At 38.0% G+C, this 20,303-nt stretch overlaps 1 protein-coding gene across 1 annotated transcript in view; it reads left to right on the forward strand.

Moving 5' to 3' along the window:
• The window catches only part of BIRC6 (baculoviral IAP repeat containing 6), a gene marked incomplete at its 5' end in the record, with an annotated part of 172,856 nt that overhangs the window by 135,430 nt on the left and 17,123 nt on the right, over positions 1-20,303 (forward strand). The window contains one exon of the mRNA XM_083856975.1: positions 15,588-15,798. Coding sequence (XP_083713101.1) covers positions 15,588-15,798 — 211 coding nt within the window. The remainder of the gene's footprint in view (positions 1-15,587; positions 15,799-20,303) is intronic.

The following is a 20,303-nucleotide window of genomic DNA, read 5'->3' on the forward strand; positions in this document are numbered from 1 at the left end:
ATCCTTCCATGATCGTTATCCTGTTATACACTACAGCTACGACTAATGTGGTGCATGCAGAGCATCACAATTGCAAAAGAAGCAAGTGGTATGTGGATGTTTTATTTTTCCTCATATATTTTTATGAATTTAGAATTTGGATGTTTGTGTATGCTAAAATTATTCTATATGCTGTATTTTTTCATTAAAAGAGCATAGTTTTGATTCAGATAATGTCTAGACTTATGAGTCTATTTAGGTTAAAGTGCTGTAATGAAATCCAAAAGATCAATTGTCCATGAAGACCGTTTTCCCTTGTAGTTGTTCTGAATTTTCCCCAGGATGCAGGAAAGTACTTGAAATGAGGTAGCACATGCATTCTGTAGGGTGATGTATTCTAGTTTTCTTCTCCAACAACCTCCACAAACTTCCCTTTATGAGGTCTGACGGTTTTTCAGTTAAATTGCAGAACAATAGAGCAAAGCTGTGTCCCTTGGGAGATGCCATAGTATGCACAAATTAAGATGAACTGGTTGGCTTAGCATAAGCAAGAAGTGGATAGCCACATTCCTTTTTCTTCTTTAGGTTTTTTGTTGTTGTTGTTGGTTGGTTGGTTTTTGTTTGTTTTTTTTTCTTTTTTTTTTTCCTCTCTCTTGATAACACAGATACTGTTTTCTTTGTGGGAGCTTTTAGCCTGTTTTTTTATGATACAGATTGATGTGTGATGCCCTTGAGTCAGCAGTGATAGGCATGGCAGGGTTTCAAAGTATTTTTTTTACTCTTCTACTGAAAAAGGAGGAAGGACTCAGGTCTTCTATCTGAAGTAACACAAGTTATTTTTAGCTTTCTTACTATTCTCCTTTGTGGCTCTTTTATGTATTTCAGCTCAGCATTGACTTGATCATTTTGGCACTTCAGCAATACACTTCTTGTTTTCCTTCTGAGTGAGGAACATCATTGTCTTTTGCCTGTTGTCTGGGGGTTTTCCTGATTTTGTAACTTAGGTGCTGACCCAAAATACCCTTGGAAAAATTCAGAATTCCCTCATAACTAACTGCAGGAGTTTCTCCAGTCAGTTTCCACCTGTCAGTTTTCACTTAGCAAAAATGTTCTTGTTCCAGTCTCTCCCCTTTGCTCTGAAATAGTTCTGCAATAAGAAGTCAATTAAATGGATGTGAAGTAGTACCAATTCTTCTGCCACAATCTTTTCAACACCAGGTTCTCTTGCTACTCATTAAGTTCAATTCTGTGATCATGGTCAGAATGGACACGGTTGTTTTGTCCAGAAAAGTGCTAAGTTTGACTACTGAATAAAAGTTTTGAAGAAACAGGCTTTTTTTTTTGAAGAAACAGGCTTTGGTAGGTGTCTGTCTCATGACATGTCATGTATTTGTTCTGAGAGAAGTATTTAAATCACTGTCTTCATGTACTGCAGCAGTTCAGAAGTTGGTGATTGATGAATGTTCCTGAGTTAGAGGTGAGGATTTCAGCCCCAGCTGCGTGTGGTGACCTTCTGACACTGGGCAATCTTCGTTTTTCTCTTCTTTGCTTCTATCAAAAAGAATCTCTTGTGTGGGTATTTACCTTTATAAAGTAGTTAGTAACTTTCAGAGTGCTTCAGTTCTGATTTGGTGCTGTTCTCTGCAGCTCAAGGGAGGTTTTTTAATCAAAGACAGCAGATTTTTGGGACCATTCCTTCACAGTGTTTGAGTGTAGGCTTCATGTTTCTGTAGCAGTATTAGGACTTTCAAGGATCGGTTTTTTGAGTTCTCATCTTCATAAATTTTGGTGTGTTAGAGGAGTCTGGTAAGTGAATATTGAGTCCTTACAGGGCAAACGCAGGAGAAGCAGAGTGGTGAGAACTGATGGTAATCCAGGAGGGTGGATCTCAGGGAGCTGCACTACTACACCAACTGCTTTCTCCAAAGTCCTTAAAGCATCTTATCATCTGAGAAAGAACACATCTTGTCTGAGTTTTCAGATGACTGATCTTGAAAAACAAAACAAACCTAGAGATTACTGCACTCGCAGCATCTTTTATATGTTTATTTCCTCTGTTTTGTCATCTTTATTTGGAATTAGTTTTGGAATAAGAGTATGAGATTATTAGCCCACAAAACCTCTTATTTCCTACTGCAAGAAAATATGAATATATGCTTGTATTTTCAAAGCATTTAAAGTAGCAGACTGTTACCTAGTAGATACTCTTTTGGGTTAGAACTATAACAGAATTTTTTTTAAATGTCAAAACTGATTATCTGTTTGACTGGTTAATAATATAAAAAATTTATGAAAGAACAAATTATAAATTTGTGGTTTCAGCTCTACTGTGTTGCAGAAATTTGTTATAATTTACATGGAGTAATTATGTATTGAAACATCATGGTATTAAAATCTTAGAAAATTAAAAACCTAGTTGTTACAAGGAATGAAGCAGCTTAGATTTGATTTGTAATTGGGTACTGGATTGCATGACAGATATGGCACCTGGTCTTTTCAAGACTGAGCCTTGCTACAAAGAGCTAATTGAAGGGGGTTTTGTTTAACAAATTGGTGTTTAGTGAAGTTCACTAAGACACTGGACCTTTGCTTCAATCTTTTTCTGTTCCTGTACTGTACATTGTTTTATATGGCTTTTAAACATAAATTCATGAACTGGTGGATCTTCATTGATTTTTTTTTCAGTGGGTGGTATATTTTGCAGTTGCTTGTACAGAGCATACCTCAGACTAGCTTGTGACCTCTGGCCCTCCTCACTTGACCATAGTGAATTGAAGTGCCCGTTAAATTTTCCAGAAGGAAAGGATTTTCATGGTTAAGATACTCAAAAAATATCAGAAGGGAAATAGGAGGAGTAAAGACAAGATTTCAGTGGGGCTTTTCACATCCCACATTGTTCTTCCTTCTGCTTCTCACCCACATATTTTTTTGTCCTGCTGCCTAAATGATGGAGTATTTTGCTCTGGAATCAAGAGTGGAGTGGGGTTTTTGTCTGTCAGTTTCTTTTTATGAGCCTTAAATAACAGAAGTTTTTCCAGTTGATGACTAAGCTTCTGAAGGTGCTTTACAGGACAGTCCTGAAAACCTAAATAAACAAAATTTCTTCGTCATCTGAGACTACTGTGAATTTCTGGACTTTTGTGGTTATAGGATAATATGACTGTCTTGAAAGCTTGAGCAACAGACTGTTTATATATCTGTATCTGGCTGCCAAGGACCTGTTATTTTTTACTATTCCCCTTTGGATCCACCTAGACATAACTCTTCTGGTACTATGCAGAATATACTTTTTTGACAGACATTTATGCCTTGCACTCCACTGTATAATATGTCTTATGTAAAAGGAAGCTAAACTATGGTGTTTGCTTTCCTGCCTCCTGCAAATGAGTTATCTTTCTTAATAAGCTTTCAGGAGAAACACAGTTAGATGCTGATCCTTGATACAAGGATGTGCAGAAGCTAACAAATCATACATGAGATGCAGCTGGTGTTCGTTTCCTTCCTGAAACTGGTTTCTATATGCTTACTTTTAATTGTTCACTTGAGAAATAAAAGGCCTGGGTCATTATCTTCAAAAGTGTTTGAGTTTGACCCTGAGTATTCAGTGAAATTCCTTCTGCCAGTAGACTGTCACATCTTGTGATGGCTGTTTAGTTGTGGGAAGACAGTGCAGGCCACTGCCCTGAGTGACAGCGAAGTTGGATGTGGAGGGAGCCTGTCCTTAGGCTTTCCTGGGCCATTCATCTCATTGCTAAGGCCCCAGGAGCATTTCACCCAGGAGTTAGTTCTGGTTTTCCTTTCATCAGCTGGAAGCCAACACTCCTAGATGTATCCTGGTCATAGGACAAGCCTGGGAGTCTATAAGTACTGGATTGGTTTCTTCTCTGAGGGTAAAGGTGTTGGTAAAGGCAACCCTTTAAATTTGGAAATACCAGACTGCATCTTTCAAAATTTCCAGAATAAATATTACCAGTCCTACCATTTTTTTCTTATTTTATTTATGTTAGACAGTCCATCTCAGGTGGTTTCATTTAGACTTGGTAATTATGGTTGGTAATATGAGTACTGGATGTCTGAAATAGATTGCTCGGCAGTGCCACATGCTACAAACATTCACAGATTTTACTAGAGGCATTAAGAATTGATTGTAAAAATTATGCCTCATTACCAACAGGCTCAGTCTTTTTTGAAAAGAGAATATGACTTCAGAGGAGAATGTGACACTGCACTACATGTCCTACAGTTCCAAATTATATAGCAGAAACATCCAATGTGCTTTCTTCCTTTTTAATTCTTGTGCATTCCTGGTAAGATACAGTAACCACTAACAGGATGCAAATGTTTTAAGGTACACAAGAGACCTCTGAAAGGACTGTAAGTAATACATTTTCAATTTTTTTGTGTTTCTCCATATTAGTGGTTTTCCCAAGTAGTGGCAGCACAATTAGATAAGCTGCTAAAAATTTCCTAACTAAAGAAACTAACAATCCCTTTCTGTTCATGTGCAGAGCAAATTGCCAGCGTTTGCCATAGACATTTTTGCTTTGCTTTTCCTAAGAGCAAGCTCACTGTACTTTCAGGGAAGAGTTTTGTCAGCTGGGGTGTGTGGCTCGATGTGCATTTGAGGAACTTACTGAGGTGAGGGCTGGTTTTCATTTTCAGCAGTTGAAAATCTTACTTATTTAGTCAAGTGATAGGTTTTCATTTTCTCGGCAGTAACATCCTCAGTTGTCATTTCCTTCTTTTGTATTCTTTTTTCTTCTCCTCTTTTTGAAAATAAAATATTGTAAATGTATCTGGCACTTCCCATATTGTTATGCAGACACTTCCCACTCATAGTATTTCCTTTCTTACTATCCTCTGAGGGTATTCTTAGTCCTGAGTACAAATCCAAGGAAATGGATCTCTGTGGTTGAGGGAAGCAGTCTATGGCAAATTATTCCAATGCAAAGTACAGTTTGTTATGATAGGATTTGTATCTTCTTGTTCTCTTTAAAGGACATCAAGATAATGCAGCTTATTAACAAAAGAATATTGTATTCTATTTTGAGTTATTCTTTGTTGTTCTGCTGTGACATAATGGGGAATGATCCATTTTAACAAGTGGTGCAGGTACTTGCATGAAGTTGCATGGAAGGTGAAAATTCTCCTATTCCACAAGTCTTAGAGATGATTCTTCCTATCATATATTGAATTGGTTGATATATTTACCACATAAGAGCTATATGCACTCTAAGGCACTTTGAATATGCAGTGAATGCAAAGGGTTACCTTTCATTTAACTTGGACTCAAGGAAGCTGGTAGGCTTTAACTTTTCATCATGCTCTTTGTGTGTTCACTACAAGCCCATCTTGGTATTTAAAGGACCAAGTATTCTCTGAAAAATACACTGGAGTGATAATAGTTCTGTTTTGCATATGCACAGCGGCTCTGCTATCTTGACCGAGTGAAATAATTAGATATTTAATGCAGAATGAGATGCTTAAATAGTCTCCTTTCTGTCCCCTGAGGACGTGACCTTATAGGTGTACTCACACACAGAAGAAATAAAGCACAGGAACTGCACATCCTTTCATTCCAGTAACACTCTTGGTATCCTGCTGACAGAGTGGAAGACCCAAGTCTTGGCCTTCTTCCATCTGCTGAAGTAATGGTTTAAAAACACTCCACAACTTCATTATCTAATTTTGAATTTCTGCATCTATTTCTGCAGCATGTGCAGTGAAATGGCAGATTTCCATCTTATTTTCAATTCCTATCTTATTCTAAGATACTAGTGACTGTTTTATGGCCTGGAAGAGGTAATGCTCAGACTGAGGGCCTTTTCAAGGTGGCTGCTTGCCCGTTCCTGTGCCAGAAATAGTGAAATCACTATTCGCGTCTCCATTTCAGGGATGATGAAAGCCAGTTTAACTTCTATAAGAGTCCTGATCCACGTTCTAAGGGTAGTGATACCTTTTCTTTCATCTCTGTGTAGTGCTGCACACTTAAAACACCTAACACGACATGATAAGCAAGCTTCCACCTCCTTATTTATTTTGAACTTACTTTTACTTTCTTAAGAAAGGGTTTGTCTGCAGAATATTTAAATCTTGTGTTTTTCTCTGCAGAAAATATTTTTCTTATTTTCCTAAGTGGAAGATGAATTTGACACTTCTAGCTTACCTTTATTATTAGATTTATTTCAGTACATGGATCTCAAGTAGAAATCATTGGTCCTTTCTATCTTACTAAATGCCATGGTGGGTTGTATTAGCAGTAAGGTTTTTTTCATCCCTTGACCAGGCAAACAACTTTTTCTCGTGCAGTCTCTGAATGCCTGTCTTTATATATGTCTTTCTTCAAATTTTTATATATTTTTTTAATTATTTTTTCTTTTATTTATGCCTTTCTCGATCTTATTCTTTATTTATTTGATAATATAGAACATTCGTGGAGCACCGATGCTTCCTACACTTTTCTAAATTTCAATGCAAACATCATTTGGTTAGAGCTTTATGCTTTAATTGGGTTCCTCCAATTTTGTTGGTTTTAAGAACTGGTAATGAGGAAATCGAGCTTTCTTTCAGAGGAGAGATTATTAAAAGTTGCAATGGGGGATCCCATGGCAGTATGTGCTTACTTCAGTGCTTTGCTCACAGCCTTTCTACACTGATCCCAGCTGGGCCGTTTTTAAAATCAAACAAAACCAATGAATACACAGTTTTGCATTTTTAGATTTCATTAATTATTCTTGCTTGATGATGTATTCCCAAGCCCCATATAAGATTGCTGTGTAGCTTCCAAGAAGAATCTCTCCATTACCTGACCACTGTTTCAGGTTTGTTTGGAGTTCTGTTTAATGGCAGAGAGTGATCCCTAGTGGATTCCATTATGAGGGATTAGAGCGTGGCATTAAATAGTGATATCTCCAAAACTGAGGATCATGCATGGCTTCAGTAGTCACTTATGCTTAAAGAGTTCAGTTTGGTTTTCATGTCTTTTGTACTGTTTGTGTTTCTTTTTCCCATCCTTTCAAATGCAGGAAATTGTGTCTTGTTTATTCAACTGTACACATTGGCCTAGTGAAGTAATGTCTTACAATTTTTCTGGCAAAGGGCTTTTTCTGATTTCATGGATATGTGTGTGAAAAGTGTTGTTTGACTTGACTTGTAAACAGAACTTTCCTGAAAATACTCGATTCCATCAAAATCAAATGTTCTTTAAAAAACAAGCAAACCAGAAATGGTTAAGAGCCGTAGTTTCAACCCTCATTACTGTCCTACAGATGACTGGCTGACTTCCCTGAGCAGTGCATTTTGCCTGTCTAATTGAGCAGTTTTCCCTTTTCTGTTGCAGTTACACTTTTTTTTTTTTTCCCCCAAGTTTCCTAGAGCACACAGTAATAGCAATACCAAGACAGACCAAGGTTGTTAGGCTGCCACTTTATCACCAATAGTGGACAATAACGGAGAATATAGAGACAGGGCTGACATGCAGATGTGCTTTGGTATTGCTAGTATGTTGCCAAGGGTGGTGTCTCTTCATTTATTAGCCCATGATGGCCTGTTCTTACATCAATTTACCCAATTACTTTTGAACCTGTGATAATATTTACTACGCTGACATTTAGTGCTAAGCTTTTCCAAACCTTTAAAGTGATGTATTGTGTAGTGTGTGTTCTTGTACAAATGGCACTATTTCTTCTAATGGGGTGGCCATTCCTTTGAATGTATTGATCAGTCCAATTCTACTCACTTTTTTTTTGCCACTCATAATTCAAAAGCAATGTCTCTATGATACCCTTCATTAGTCACTGAGGCTGCAATGTCTTTATTTCATTTTAGAAAGTGCAGCAGCACATTCTGTACCTTGCATTGTTTAGTCACCCTTCTCACTCTTTTTTAGGTCTGTCCCATCTCTTTGATAAAAGGGGGAAATGCACATGGTGTTGAAGTGATATTAATGATTGAATGCAGCCTCAATAATTAATTTCTAATCTATCTTCAGCTTTTCTAATGTTTGACCTGATATTTTTTGACTGCTAATGGGCTCAGTGCTGACATCAGAAGAACAAAATTTTCAAGTTGTATCTGAACAATAATAGTAATAATTTGGGGCATGACACTGTACCCACTAAATTCAGAAGCCCACCCTTCTTGTGTTGTTTTACTGCTCTGACATGGGCTTTGTGACTCATGGCCTGTAAGGGTGCTTAACCCCTTTCTTCTGCTTCATTATTTAAGGGATGAGTCCCTTCTGATGTCATTTTTCCTAATACTGAAAACAGTACTGTGAAAATGCTGGTGTTATTCCTATTTTAAAATAAGTGAAGAAAAAGTCAAGCTAATTAAATTATTACAAGATGACAATATATGGAAAGCTTTTGTTTTATTTTTACCCAAAGGCTAATGTTTTCTTAGAGATCTGATTTTGAGCTACTCTGTGGGCAATCTCTTTTTCTATCAAAGCAGAGCAGAATGCAGCGTGTTAATTAGGCCTATTATAAAAGAGGCTTGCCCTGGGTTGATTCTGCAACAGAAAATCAAGAGGCAGCAGAGCATGACGTATTTGGAACCGACACTATTGCCTGCAGCAGGGACTGCATTCATAGATCGTATGTTTGCAAAGATGCAGCAAAGGGGGGCTGAAGAACGGCTCCAGTTTTACAATATTTAGCAAAAGGGCGTGGAAAGACAGAGTGCCTCACTCATGCTTGGCCATATATGTGGCCATGAGACTGTGTCTTCTGGAGGTTTTAATTAAAAATACAAAATGAGTGTTTCCTTTGTGTGGTTTTTTTTTTCTTTTTTTTTTTTTGAACAGTGGCGCTCATAGCAGCTGAAAGTATTTAATATGATAATGAGATCCTGAAGTCTTTAGTTTGATCCTGGCTATGGCTTTTAGGTTTGTGAATAACATACTGAAGCATCAAAAAATGTTCTCACTAATTACTAAGCATGTTTTAGAAATGGTGTAAAATTGGCAGAACTTTTGGATCTTACTTTTAATTTATTTGAAGGTTTAAAAGCATGAAGTAAAAAAGAAATTGTCGTGCCAGGTGAATGTGGTACTGCAGTTGTGGTCTTAACATTGGTCTTAAACTTTAGTAAGTAGCAGGGTAATGAGGATTTCTTATTTTACTTTTAGCTTCTTAGGCTGATGATCCCATATATCTTTTAAACTTTGCTACTATGAAAGAAAAATTTGCCACTCAGAATACTTTTCTTGAAGTTTTTGCAGAGAAGGTTTGGATACACTGTAGTAAATTTTGAGCATTTGTGTATTATAGGAATAGAACAGTTTTATAATATAGTTACTCCACATAACTGGTGATTATCTTTCACATTGCTTAAAACTGAGACTGGATTGGCTGGCTACTTTAGCTTGAATATTTAAGAAACACAATCATTCATCTTCTCAGAAAGATAAAACTTCTTACTGAAAAAGATCCAAAACAATATAGGAAATGAGATTTGGAGGCATCTCTTGTGTCACTGGAAACTTTATCCCATGCAAAAAGGAGGCCTCCCTTATATTTCTGAGGCTTCCATATGGGTTCTTTCCCAAACATGTTTTTCTTTTCAGCTACTTCCTTTTAATTGATAATTCCTGATCATCTCTCTCATATTCGCAGTGGTAGATGTCTTTGAGAAAAGAAATAAAAGGACTGTAGTTTTGGAAGAGTTTCCAGTGGTGCCTTCTGCTCTGACTGCCAACACAACCTTCTTTCCTTCAACAAAGGCAGGACATCAGTCATGTGTATTGGTCTGAAGTAAAATGAGATTGTACAAAAGAAAAATAGTCATACTTCTGTGGGCCTCTAAAAAAATTGAAATTCACTAAGTCATTAAATAATGAGTGCAGAAAATGAGAAGTTACGTACAGGAGAGAGATTGAGACTGTGTATAGACAGCTTTCCTCAGAGCACAGAAGCAAGGAGTGTCTGCATCTGGCAGTGTCAGAGCTGTAAAATTGGTAAAGGTGTTGTTTGGTTATTTTTCCTCAAGTGGCTGTTTGGGGTTTTTTTTTACATCAAGTTCATAGGCTCTTTTGGAGTAGGAATTCCTAATATAGTCACAGTGAGGAAGGCCTTGACATTGGATGCAAGTAAATCCGAACCTTTCATAATTTTCTTACAAATTATTCTTCTGTATTTGTCTCTTTAATTTCCTGCAAAGTGTGAAGATTTTTTTATGTAGTGGATATGCTATATTAATAGTTTGCTTAATTTTAGAATAAATGTGCATATTCTTTGTGATGTTTTAAATATGCTTTGCAATGGAAATAATCTTATTCATAGCCAGTTAAGTTGAACTGAGGATGTTAAATCAATTGCAAAAAAATTTATTGCTGTTCAGTACTGTCTATTTAATGGGCCATTAGGCCTGGCTATTCTTTGTTTGAGTATTGTATAATATTAAGAGAAAGCAAAGGAGTATTAGATTCAGTGGGGTCATTATCTTGCCACAGTATATATGAAATTTAAGGTGATACCTCGATGCTGTGAAACTACCTGCCCTCATATGCTTTTTCATTATATTAAGGTTGTAATTGCATATGGCTAGTCTTAGATGTTTGTAAGAAATAGGTCTATATTAGTGATGAACAAATAGGTTTGTGGAAAGCAATCGAAATGTTCTGAAATCACACATGATCTTTAAATGTTAATCAATTACTTACCAGGAATAAGTAGGCATAGGTTAAAAGTTCTCAAAAATACCTAAAAGATGCTGAGGCATGTGAAAGAGAGCTGTTTTCAAAGAACAGGATGCTCAGCAGTTTGTGGGACTCAGGACTTCTTAACACAACTTCAGTCACAATCCTTTTCCTTCCCAGATCAGAGTGATTGTTATTAGCATATAGGGGGTAAAAATCTCTATTTTTTTACCTATTTAACCTTCATTCAGCATCTTTCTAAATTCCAAATATTGTGGCAAGAGACTAGCTGAATTGTAGTGATTCTGGTACAACTTGACCTTTGTTACCAAAGGAATGGTAAAAGTACAGTGAGACCTTATTCTCCTAAACTATGAGATGTTTTCCAGATGTTTGTCATCCCTACCTATCCTAGCAAATAGCAGTGACCTTGCTGAGATTTCTGCTTTTCATAAATGCGACAGAATAAATTTAGACCTGAGGTACTTTTCTGATGTGAATTGCGAGTAAATATGTACACTGCCCATTCCTCCTGAACTTCCTTGCTAATTGTCAGCGAAAGCAAGACATTGATCTGTTTTTTGGATATGTGCACTTTCAATTGCTTAGTTAATAAAACAAAGGTGATGATAGAAATGCTACTGTTAACAGTTGTGTGTGGTACCAGTGATATTCCAGCCTTTAAGAGCACTGCTGTCATCATGTGGCCACCCCCCCTGGTGCTGTTGTGCTGCTCTGCTGTGTCACCTCCTGCCCTGCTCTGTCACCCTGGGCTGTCACAGGAGGGGCCCAGGAGGTGTCCTGCAGCTGCCTGCTCATGCAGTGTTTAGCCTGTGCTCTGCTTCATGCTCTGCTGGTTGAACTGGTTAGCTGCTGGGATAGCCAAGAGCTGAGACCTGGATGTGTATTTACTCAGTGCAGGTTGAGGATCACATGGCAGGCTGTGGGGGAAGTCACTTGGGTCAGGTGGTGCCAAAGCCAGTTCCCAGCTCGGGTTTTGGAGCCTTCTCTGAAACACCAGTGTTGTCGCCAGGCAGACTGATCCTGACAGCACCTGAGTGCAAATCCCTGCCTTGAGTCTAGAAATTAAATAATTTAATCTTTTATTTTTGATGTAAGTATGTGTCATATAGTAATCATTTGAAGAAGTGCTCAGGAAATCCAGCAGAAGTTCAGGTGGGCTCTCTGGGGCAGCAGTTGTGTTTGAGAATCAACAAGGGAGAGCTTCTGAACAGGTCTCTGGTGCTGGGAGCTGAACATTCCTCAGCACTTCACTGACCCACAGAATCAGGGAGCACCAACAGCACAAAAATGGAGAGATGTGACAGACACCCCAGCTGGTGTTAGCCTGACTGAGTGTACTCAGTGTGGGAGACTGAGAGCCCCAAACTGAGCTCTGTGTAAAAGGTATCTGTCATTATCTAGCAACTGCTTATTCCTTGGGATAAAAGACATTATAATAATATATCCGTCTATTATTTTTACAAAGCCAAAAATGTTCATCTCCCATTTTCATTATCTTAGGAATGCTGTGTATTTGCAGTTTGGTGTGCTTACATGCATGCCCATATAAATCAAAGGCCTTTGGTGCCTTTTTACACAACCAAGGTACCCAGAGAAAAAGATTCTGACATATTAAATATGTCCTAATTGTATTCAAATTATAGGTCTTGTATAAGCAAAAGTATTTGTTTCTTCTTTGTGGTGTGTTGAATTTTTTTCCTATAAGAGAAACGATCATATTTAATTCAGGTAAAGTGTTATGATACACTTTCATCGCTCAATTGATTCAGACAAAAAAAGTTGGATATGTTCCCAAGGGAGAGCGTACTTTGAAGAATACAGTGGTTGTTCTTCACTGAAGTTTAGATTTGCTTGAAATCCAAATTGTTGGCATCTTAGTTGGCCAGATACGTGTATGTAAGGACAGTAGTCCAAAAGTTCCATTGCTTCTATTTGATGGAGATAGGCTTTTTTTATTTGCAGTTTTGTATTTTATGTTTTAATTAATGTTTGTAGTAGTTCAATTCAATTCCCTTAAAGAACTTTGTTGCAGAATGAAAATAATTTTTTTATTATAAACCTGTTTAATTTACATTTATATTTCTGAAATAAATAATGATATGTGAAGGAAACACCTATTTCAGAAATACCAACTAAATGTGCTGCAAACACTAAAAGCAGTGAGGATGCTGATGGAGTGTGAATGGTATAGCCTGAACACTGAAGTTCTACTTGGAATGCTGCTGGACTTGTTAAGCCTCTCTCAGTCCAGCAAGTTGCTGTTAGGACATCTGTAGTTGCAGCTGGTCACACCAGGAAGAGCTGGACAGGTTAGCAAAGAGATCTGGGCCAGGGGTACAGTGTACAACAGTATCCTGTTGTCCTAGTGGCATAAACATAGTGTCTTAAAAATTATATAGATCTCAACAAACTGCACAAGTCTTCTTCACCTCTTTCAGATAGCAGAGCTGTATCTGCAGGAAGCATACACTGTAATCAGCTTGGCACTCTTTCAGCTGAAAGCAAAGTAGACACAAGGAGTAGGTGAACTGTCAGATAAAGAGAATAAACAGTAATTTGCCAATTTTGGGTTCTTTCCAGCAAATTTTTCTGATATTTATCTAGGTATCTGGTCTTGATGAACATTTTGAGGATTTAGATCAGAGATGGAAGGGAGTTCAGGCATTTCTGATAGAAATATACACTTGCATGAGTCACAATTCTTAGTAAGAAAAATAGTGTAAAACACATAATGGTACCAAAAATTGAGTGTCACAGAGTCTGGCATTAAGGTAAAAGAAATTAGTAGTTGTTCCCTAAAAGGTTGTTTAAATTGAAGCCAAGTGAATGCATTTCATTTGCTTCACATGGGAACTATTGCAAAGCAGTGCAAGTGAGTTGGATCTGCTCAAACCAGAAATCTCTCCCATCTCTCTGGAAAACATTTCCACTTAAAAGTTATGTCAGTTCAGTTCCCTTCATGACGGTAATTTTGAACTTTAACTATCCATTTAGCAAAGGAGAGGGCAAGCCAGCATTGAAGGATTTGAAATTATGTATTCTGGTCTCATGAAAATTTCATGGTTAAAATAAATAAATAAAAGCTTTCCAGAGTGAAATGCTGTGGTTATCTAAGAGGTCATATCTCTCCCTCACTTACTATCCTCATAATAAACAGCTATTGATTAAATTGAGGAGCCACTTGGTCTTTAGCTCTACAGGTGGGAGGTGGTTTTTGGCCAGGGTTACACTATGGTGGGATATATTTTTTGCTTGTCCTTTTTTCACCACCCTCCTCTTCTTTTTTTCTTATTTTCTTTTTTTAAATCCACACATCATCATACCTATATGTATGTATTTTTACATATTGTGAGGATTTTTTTGTGGACAACTATTCTTCACTAGAGTCTGAGCATAAAAAATGGAGGCATATATATTTATATAAATATATATATAAAGGTAAGAATCAGCAGGTAATTGAAACTGGTTTTTTTAACGCCAGTGTTTAAATTCAATTTGCTTTAGATATAGGGAGTGTTTTGACGTGTTATTTTTAGAGCCATGATACCAGGCCTGGCAGATTAATTTTTTTTTTTTTTGTTAAATTTTCCTTCTGTTCAGTAGAACTTCACCCAGTTAAGAGTTTGTGCCATTGTAATAGATTCAAAAGACAAATAGCAAGCTATTGATCAAAGAACTCCTGGCAGAGATAAATCCAGCCTTAGACCTGCATAAACTGGCTCATTGCATTTAGCTTGGCTATTTATACTGTCCCATCGTCCTGTATTCAGAGCTAAGGGTTTGGTGACAGGAGTTGAAAGTCTGTGATCTGCTTTAGCTTGGAGGATGAGATGTGCTAAATGAAACATTAAAGAGTTCTTCTGTGCTTTGTTCTGTCCTAATGCAAGTTGTCAGGGGCTTTTTGTTGTCTGGGGTTTTTTGCTGGAAAAAGAATAAATTTATTTTATCATAAACTCAGTCATTTGTGAATAGTTTAAACTAGAGCAAATATCTTCTGCAGTTAGGTTAAAAATAGCATGTCCTAGGGACAGAGGAAGCAGCTGTGTTAAAGTATCTGCCTATTGCTACATTTTCAGGATTTCTATTAATGATACAAAGTCAGTTGAAATGACATCCATTACATATTTGTACAAACAAGTGGAGAAGAAAAATAAACAATGTGGTGCTAGAGAATCCATTAGAATTGTGTATCTCTGCCTGTCTTTCCTAATCAGAGGAGCTGATATCTATATTCTACCCACAGTTACTTCTGTAATACATACATATCACACTGGAAAGCACTAAGATAGTGAGGTTTGCCTGCCTAATAAATATTCTTACTCATCTTTACTGTTTTGTGGTTCATACTATGCAGATAAAATTTGCATGCTCTGAAGGATACATAATGGTTTTTAAAACGATCCTTTCTTCATGAAAAGAAGCAAAACTTACTTCTATTGAGTAGATAACTTCATTCATTTAAGAACCATAAATATTTTTGCAATAATGCAGGGAAATTTTTCCAAAAGAGATGACTCCTCCTGGGTGATGTGAAAGTCTTTATTAATGTTTATGTTGTTAGATTCAGCAATACTACTCTACTACACCATAGGTTATAGTTTTTCCTCCATAGATTTTTGTTTACAGTTACTGTCAGCATACAGTTTGAGCCAGGACTGTGTATTAAGGTACCATGTGGTAATCCTGTTTCATACCTTCTTAGCACTTTTGTCCTCTTGTATCTTTTGTTAACCTTTGTTTCCTAGGTATCTTGTAAATTTCTTTCTGTATAGGTCCATAACAACACAAATTAAAAATGGCAACTACAAAATACTGTATTTTACCATTACATTTCATTAGTATTTGAATAATTACTATGATCTAGCTTTTCTATTTAAAATATCTATTCTAGGAGTGAAAGTGTCTCCAGTGTTAGTAAATTTTGTAAACTGCTTGTCTCTTGTAGTGTTGGATATGGCTCGACACGTTCCCCTGTACCGAGCTCTGCTGGAATTGCTCCGTGCCATTGCCTCTTGCACATCGATGGTGCCCTTACTTCTTCCTCTGTCAGGAGAAAGTAGTGAAGAGGAGGAAGAGCAGTTGGAGTCACAAGCTTCTGTTGGGACCTTGTTGGCTAAAATGAAGACCTGTGTGGATACCTATACCAACCGACTGAGGTAAGCCCTTCTATCAGCCCTGTCCTTCATTTAAACTGTATTGTGTGCTTGTGCTTTAGGAATGCTGCTCCCTAATTTAATGTTCCCACTGAGATGCTCCAAACCACGCTGCCCCTCGGTGGCTCCTACCTTCCCCTCTCCCTGTGGTGGGCTGGAGAGGAGAATTGGAGGCACAAAAGGTCAAAATCAGGGTTGAGATAAAAATAATTTAAGCAATGAGATAAGAGAACAAACAGCAACAATATTATTAACAAAAGAGTACAAAAGAGAGTGTGATTCACATGCAGAAATGCTCACCATGGAGCTCAACCCAACTGCAGCTACACCACCCTGACCCCTCCCTCCAGCTCAGAACAGGCATTATCCAGCTGCTTTTTTCAGTATGGAACTGGCACCACCCAACTGCTCCCTCCACCATGCTTCCTTGACCAGAAGGAACCTCTTCTTCCCAGAGGAGAGTCCCTTTCCCTGCCCCTCCAATGGTCTGTGGTAGTATAGAATAACTTCTGAGTCCTGGCCATGCCCTCTCCTGGATGCTGCAAAAATTAACCCTGTTCTGGCTGGAGCAGGACATGTGCTTTTACTTATGATGAATATAGAAATGAAAGAAGGTTGAGTTCTGTATATTTCTCTGAATAGATGCTGCCATCCAGAGTGAGAATATACCATTTGTTTGATCTAGATTTGCATTTGTATGTATCTGTCTGCTTTACTGTACAATTTACAGGGAATGGTTTTGGTATGACAGACATAAACTGATGAATTTGCATACTCTTGTCATTTCATTGGTCACTATCAATGTTGCAATACAGATTTTCATTTCTTTATTTTAATAATTTTATGCTTCCAGTAATTAGTTGGTTTCTTGATTCTGTTTATTTGCTTCCAATTTAAAGACAGCTTCTTAAGAAATAATAACCTGCCCTTCTCTGCAAAATTTAGTGCTGTCCCTAAGCATGTGCTGAAACATCATGGGAAGAAGGTAAATAAAACATCAGGAAAAGGTGTGTGGAGAATGTTCTTTCTCCCACTATTATCTCGGAATATTTACCAACCGTTACCCGAGAGACTTTTTGAGAAGAAATCTCATTATTGGAAACTCTTTCCAGTAGCTCCTGATGAACTGGACTTTACCCATCAATTTCTCCAATACTTCTTGACTTGCGTCTTGCTTATCAAGCATGTAAGGTACCTGTAGTGTTTTTGGTGGTTTTTTTTGGCTAGTGTAGTGAAAAATACCAGAACTAGGAAGGACAAAAACCAGTTCTTCATGTTGGATGCCCACCTAAAAAAGCTTGTGCTTGCTGACAATATTATATATATATGTATATATATTTCATAGTACATGTAATCTTCTTAAAATAGGAAAGATACTTGGCTTCTGTGTAATCCATTTCCAATGCCTATGTATGTAATTCTCCACTGGAATCACTGACTGTTTTTTCTTTGCTAATCTGGTCATCCATGAGCCTCAGATTTAATGGCCACAGAAACCTATATCTTCTCATGTCACTTCCCCAGGCTGAAGCCTAAAAAGTTTCTGTGTGAGAATGGCACCTGACTACTGTTCATAAACCTTTTTCAATTTTGTAAAGTAAATACAGTATGAGTAGTTCTTCAGTGCCACCTTAGGATCTTGAAGCAAAGAAGAATTCTAGAGTTACAATTATTTTAGTATTAGATGGATTTGATAAGAATTCTGTGGCTGGTTCTTTGTGCATTATGTGTACAATTTTCTTGTATTACTTTGTTTTACCAGCACAAAAGGAAAGCTTCTCTTTTACTGGATGGTTTAAGCGTAGTGCTGTTTGTCTTTGAAGCAGTGTATGGACAAGGATGAAAACACCAAAATCCTGAACAGCCTGGAATCACTGGGGTGGAAGGTTTGAATTCTCAGCATTTTAGTTGAAGGTGTGCCAGAAATTTAAGCAAGTATTGGCATGAATTTCTTAAATGGGACAATCAGCTGTTTCTTTTAGGTCAAATTGGCAGAACAACAAGCCAGTATTATGGATTCTAGTTTCAAAGGCAAAGCATCCCATCCTCTGAGCAGCAGACTTGCTTGTCTGCCAAATGTTATCGCCATGTTGGACTGGGAGGGTCCACTTTGATCCAGAGCTGGAGAGAAACAGTTTTGGATTTGGATTTCAGTTAACATTGAATTTCCTTTACTTTCAAAGGCCACAGTATTCTATTAGAAAATTGGGAAATTTGTGGATAATGGAGAAGACATGTAGGGATGAGATGATTTCCCATGACTATTTGACTGCTAGGGAGTCAAAGCCAGCAGTGATTGGAGAGGAGTCAGGCTGGTGTAATGAGTTGCCATGAGAGCTGAGTTTGAGACATGAGCTTGCTGTGATGGCTGAGCCCTTTGCTGCAGAGAGCTGCTGATGTGTGGCAAAGCAGGCTCATTGGAACCAACATCTGCTGGGTGAGCTTCATGGTAAATGGTTATTCTGGCAAAATTACTTGGTGGTTCATTTGTGTTGTGTGTTATCTAGCAAGCTTACCTCTAAAATTCCTAACTATGCTTCATGGGGATGCTGGAATACAACCAGGTGGGCTTGAGGCATTTTCTCTGCTATGGCTTTTCACTGTCTTCACTGCTATTTTAGAGAATTTCTATGTGAAAGGGTGCATTTTGCAAACAAAAAATATTTTCTTCAGAACTGGGTCTCAAGAATCGAGGCCTTATTTGTTTTAATTTATTTTTCTTTAAAAACAATTATCAATCCCTTCTGCTGCATGCTGAAGCTCACATTTTGAGTTGATGATTGTCTTCAGGGAGCAGCCCTGCAGCCTCTGGTTTGGAATGCTTCCACTTAATGTCTGTAAATAGTGCTTCAAGCCCCAAGGTGGGATAGGTGGAGCCATCTGGGAGGAGACCAACTTTCACTAGTGGTCATTTGCAAAGTCACAGTCCCTTACTTTTTTTGCCTGATTTCAGGAGATTTGTATAAGAAACTGTGAATTACTGGGAGGAACAAATGTGGAGGCCATGAGGGCTGTGATTGCAAACCCAGGGCAGTTTTATCCCGAGACAGTGAGCCCTGGACTAAGACTGAGCAACACTGTGGTGTGAGCACTGTCCCTGTGGTGCACAGGGGCTGAATGCTTCATTGGCTGTACTCTGTGAATGCTTTGATAAGGGTATCATTCTGTATCATCACATTTACCTCTAAGTACCAGGCACGGGTGAGTAAGTATTAGTATTGACTTTGAAAATTAAGGTTGCCTTGGGAGTGTATAATTCATTATTCATTTAGCACAGCATAAAGAGAAGGCTGTCATCTTCTAGCACAAGCTAAATTAGTGGCTTAAATTATTAGCACGTACACTGCTGCCTCTTCTAGCAAATATATTAGTGACTGTCATCCCTTTAAATATGGGTTGACATTTTCTCTGCTTTTTCTTCAGTGGCTGAAAAACTGTATGGGGAAGGTTCTGTGTCTAAATTAAATATTTGGCTCCTCCTCTACTCTGGAAATCGTAACATTTAGATAAAGGATTTTCCTGCATTAAAGCTCAGGAGTTTGTTAAACTGTTGGCTATCTGCATACACAAATTTCTGTGCAGGCTGACAGAGTGCAAGGAAGGAGCTGAAGCATTTTACTGGCTTTAGGACTTCACTTTTGGTATTTTGTCTCCTTCATAGAGTATTGAGAGAGTAAAGTTCCCAGCAACTGCTTCTCTCAAGCTGGGGCCCTACTGGTGCCTCTGGATCACTTGTGTATGACACACAGCTTGGAGAGAGAAGGAATCCAGGCAGCACTTCTGCAGTGGAGATGACAGCAAGAAGGAGAATGGCATTTTCTCAGCTTTATAAAATAGTGTGCTTTGCCCACATTATACATGTTCACAAATGGCAGAGTAGTCATCAGGTTGCTTTTCTCGTGTGCACCAAGCAATACCATGTGTTGTTTCAGGTCACGCTGAGAAACAGTTTATGGACTGTCATCTTCAGTAAAGCTGTAATTTTGACCTTGGAGGACTCCAGCACTGATTTTGATGGAGTTATTTTGTAGGGTGCACAGAGCAGCCACAAGGCTGCAGCCAGCTCATGGAGGCCTGCTGACCTTTCTGAGGGACTGGGACCCTCCCAGTGACTCTGACTTTGTTTACTTTGTGTGTTCTAAGATTCCCCAGTGCACTGGTGATGTTTGAAACCCTTGGAACTTTTCCATGGGCTTTGAACTACATTTTTGCCTCAGCCCTTTTAGGAGCATGCAGTTTAGGGAAAAAAACAGGCTTTTAGATTTTCCAGACCAGGATGTTTTGTTACATGAGGGAGATGGGGACAGAGACCAGATCCACACCTCCATCTTCCAGTCCAGAGCTGTTTTGTGCGAGATTTTTATCTTACAGCACACTTGTTCTTTTTAAATTGCGTTATTTAATAGCTGTGATAAACATATTTTAAGGATATGCTTTCAGAAGGGGCTGCTGTGGTCTTCTAAAGTAAAAGATACATAAAATGAAGTGTAAACGTTCATATCTGCAGT

Source organism: Zosterops lateralis (assembly GCF_965231275.1).
Source record: "Zosterops lateralis genome assembly, chromosome: 3".
Classification (NCBI taxonomy): Eukaryota; Metazoa; Chordata; class Aves; order Passeriformes; family Zosteropidae; genus Zosterops; species Zosterops lateralis.